The sequence below is a fragment of the Anopheles darlingi genome, chromosome 2, assembly GCF_943734745.1.
Source record: "Anopheles darlingi chromosome 2, idAnoDarlMG_H_01, whole genome shotgun sequence".
Lineage (NCBI taxonomy): Eukaryota > Metazoa > Arthropoda > Insecta > Diptera > Culicidae > Anopheles > Anopheles darlingi.
In genome coordinates, this window is record NC_064874.1 from 2,622,501 (window position 1) to 2,626,700 (window position 4,200).

At 51.5% G+C, this 4,200-nt stretch overlaps 1 protein-coding gene across 1 annotated transcript; it reads right to left on the minus strand.

Moving 5' to 3' along the window:
* Positions 1-2,625: 2,625 nt before the first annotated feature.
* Positions 2,626-3,806, minus strand: LOC125959783 (trypsin epsilon-like). The gene is made up of 4 exons (XM_049692720.1): positions 3,740-3,806; positions 3,407-3,663; positions 3,007-3,335; positions 2,626-2,818 (listed from the first exon to the last, which is right to left on the minus strand). Exons 1-4 carry the CDS (start codon positions 3,804-3,806, stop codon positions 2,626-2,628), a joined length of 846 nt encoding a protein of 281 aa, XP_049548677.1.
* Positions 3,807-4,200: the final 394 nt, after the last annotated feature.

Here is a 4,200-nt window from a genome sequence, read left to right on the forward strand (position 1 = left end):
TCCTTCAAACCTACTCCGACCGGGCCAGTCGTCGTCGTCGTCGTCGATGGTAGAACGCTTCATAAACTAGTGCTTGGCCCCGGACTGGCCCCTTCCTCTCTCCTTTGGGAATAGCGACGATTTGTTTCTCAATCTCCGGTGAGCGCCATGTTGGAGAACGAAAATCTTCGTATCCGAAACACGGAAAAGGGGCGAAAGTAAATCCATTCTAATCACTGTGCACGTTATTGCGTCAGTAGTCCTCCACCTCCACCATTCCCTCAGCAACAGCAGCAGCAGCATGGCCACTGAGTGCCATATGGTAAGGAGTCGTCGTCGTTATTTGTCTGGGCATGTTATTCAACGTACGGGAATACGGATTTCGCCGAAGAAGATCACCCCATTCCCTCCGCTACGAACACCACGCCGGGAGAAATGGCCACCGTAATCGACAGGTTGCCAAAGTATTTACATGTCAACCACCTTCAGCCCGCCTACGGACGACACCCGCCCCTCAAGGGCGACGCCCTTTATGACGCGCATGGTGTGCGACCGTGTGTGTGTGCGTGTGTGTGTGTGTGTGTATGTGTGGAGCAATAAGGAAAAGCGAGTTCCACCCCCCCCCCCCCCAACGACGCCGGCTCGCTCAAGGTGCAGGTAACGATGACACACTCGATTTTCATAACGAGCACAAATGTGTGTAAAATAAAACTCAATGGCGCACTCTGTCCCCCCCCCTCTTTTTTCCAGGCGACCTGCTCTCCCCTCCCGGCATCCGCGCATAAAATGGCGAACCGATCAACGTAACTGAGTTTCCGCACCATGGGCCACGAAGCCAGTTGACGGTGGGTCGAAAATACGCAAACGTTGCCGGTGGCAGTGGTGGTGGTGGTGGAAAATGCAAAAGAAACTCCCCCGAAATGGTAGTGCGCGGTGTGCGTGTGTGTGTCGGGGAGGGGTGTTGTGTGTTGCAAGGAAAATGTACGGGAAAATCCACTTGCCGGGCGCGAATATTTGTTTTGCTCACCGAAATCGAGCAAAGTTTCTTGATGTGAAGTGGCTGAAGGGAGTGTCACACTACTATCGCTGGCACACACTAGGGGTTGCCGGTGAATCGAGTTCTCCGCCTGAGTAAGTGTTTGTCATCACCCAGAGAAGTATAGAGAGAGATACGGAGACCGGGAGTTGGGGGCAGTGAGCGAGTTGATCGCTTTCGCATATTGTGTGTCCTTGACGGGCTGGCATGGCAGCCATGTTGCACCATGGGACCGACACAGCACCCGGTTGCGGGCAAAGGGGTGGCATTTTGGGTTTGTTTTTATTTCCTTAACGGTTCCTTTTGCTCTGGAAGCATTCCTTCATGCTTTTCAACCTCGACACAGCCGTCTCGTTGCCAGGCAGCAGCCTGCATGACACAGTTTCGAATCACCATGGATCATGGAGTGGCGGATGATGGCGATGGTTGGGGCGGCGGCATTCGTTAACCCCCCACACGGCTGGCCCCCCCACGCTTGCAAATGTGAAAAAGAGCCTTTTTTTTGCTTCGCAAGAGCGCGCACACCACATTTATGCAGTCAGCCCTATTGCTCTTGTTGTTTTTGGCCTTTTCTGTGAAACGCAAAACCCGATGGGCGGCGGTTGGTGGTGGGGGGATGTTGATCCTGAATGATGAAGCAATGGATGAAATGATGTTTTTGTTTGTCACCGTCAGTGAGCCATCAAAAACAAAAATAATACATTTTCCCTTTTTGACCCCTCAAACTAGGAGCACGCGGATGTGGGCAGGACAGAGGAGAAGGATAGACACGAAGAGTGTACAGCGCGATAGACAGACTGGATGCGCTGACAACATTCGCTAACTGAAGCAATCAAAAGTTATGGCCCTCGGGTCGAGACCGGGGAGCATGGGGGCCGATGGGAGACGCTTTTCGTTAGTTGAATTGAATTTTACAACACTATTTCCAGCGGAGCAATTGCATTTGTGGAAATGCTGTAAATAGTTTAGTACAGGAATAGTGACTCTGCATCATTGCGATGTGGCCAGTTAATGAATTGTTGTTGAAATGAAATGGTTTCCTTTTTTGAACAACGCGAGGTCCATGATCTGTGGCTTTTGTTGCAATATTCGTGGCTAAATTTCTCAATTCAGAAACATGAATTCTGCGAAAATTTAAAGCTTAAATTGACAAGCATGAAAGGGTTTAGAACAGTTCAAACAAAACGGCCATTTATGTGATGAACATCTTGTCGCTTTAGTCACAGTCGACGTTTCTAGCCCACAGTGCTACCATTTCCACATTCCGGTATTTTCGATCTAGTAGCCATTTTAATTTGATATTTTGAACCACCTTTAGTTTTTTGACATAATCACCGATTGAATGAAACCGATTTATCATTTTCAATTTCCATAATTCTAGGAGCTGAAAGCCACAAAATAACGATCAACATATAAAGTGCAACATAAAGACTCGTTCAATCAGTGTTTCAACATTTACTATTCATAAAGAATCACGCAGCAGCAGCAGCAGCAATCACAACGGAGAACGGGCTTAACCGCAACACGGCACACAGCGCACGATGGCCACGGGCCCCGGGCATGGCGTAAGATCGTGAAGTATTTCATAATCCGCTCAGCTAGCAAATTAATTATATCATCGTGGTACGGTAGATGAACGTGCGTATGCTGGGATGCGCTAGATTGGTGAACACTCCGGGCATGCCGTTGCCACAGTCGTTCGCACCCCACGAGACAATCCCATATTGGACGCCGTCCTGCACCGCCGGTCCTCCGCTGTCACCGTCGCAGGCATCCTCACGCTTACCGCCGGCACAAATCATGCTGCAGCAGCAGCAGCATCAGACGAAAAGACACGAAATGGCACGTTAGCATCGCCGCGATAAGATAAGACGGGTGCGGTTGTGCTGATGAGAACCAAGATTGTGGTTCCCTCCGACAGGGAGTCTTCAGTCACGACAACCGCAGCACACCACACCGCACCACACCGCACCGCTCTTGGCGTTACTTACTCCTCCATGATGTAGCCGGTCCACGTGGCATTGCAGACTTCCGCGGCGATGGCTACAAGCTGTACCATCCGTAGCGTGTCAACTACATCACCGTTCGGCCGGGCGTAACCCCAGCCCGTTACCGTCACGTTCTCGCCGATCGCCCATTCCTGTGCAACGGGAAGCCTAATGGCAACCGTGGCCGGGCCCACCAGCACCGAATGCACACGAATCGTCGCGACGTCCCACTGGAACTCCTCGATGTCGTACTGTGGGTGCAGGTGGTAGTAAAACACTTGATGTAGCGCACCGCCAGCCGCCTGCCACGTACTTCCGGTGTGAACTATAATCTGTCAAAAGCGAGCACAGTATGAGCGAAAGCTTGAATTCGATGCCGACCGGCGCACGGCCGTAAGGTCACCTGGTCATTGTTTGGATACCAGTCCAGGCAGTGCGCTGCCGTTAAAACCCACGAGTGGGATATGATGGATCCACCACATATGTGCTTATTGAAATACCGCAACGACACCTGATAGGGAACCGCCTCAATGCTCGTCTCGATACCACCGACGATGCGAGCACCGGTCGGCCGATCACCTCCGACGCGGCTACGGCTTCGAAATGCTGACAATGGTCCACGGTTCACTCGTGCAATCACCTGCTCCACCGATAAAGAAGCTGAAGAAAAGACCACAGAAACCTGTAGTAGCGGTAAGGGTTGTTGGCGCGGACAGTAAGAGGATTGCGAACTCACAGTCGGCATAAATCGAACCGGGGCAACAGATGGCGATGGTTAGTCCGACGACAAAGTAGCACCACATTCTAATTCGCTGCTAGCGCTATCCTCCGGTATGGGCCAGGTATCGGACGACACTGTCTCGGTCGCTGTCACTGTCACTGTCGCTGTGGGATGTGACCGTCTGAAAGACCGGCCATTCGCATCGACCGTCTAATGTCCTTGCTCCGTCGGATCACTTTATTAGCTTCACCGGGGTTATCTTTATGGAATGCCCCCCAAAAAAAGAAGATCGCGACCAGTGACGCTGTCTGGCGAGTGTAGTCTAGCAATGGCATTCCTCCGAAAGGCGGGGAGTGTATAACCTTTACCGTTCTTTATAGCAAAGCGTCTCGTATTTGCACTTCTCGGCGTGGGGCAGACGACATAAAAAGGGTGAACACGAGATAGTATCACACGTCACGGATGGAAACACCCAC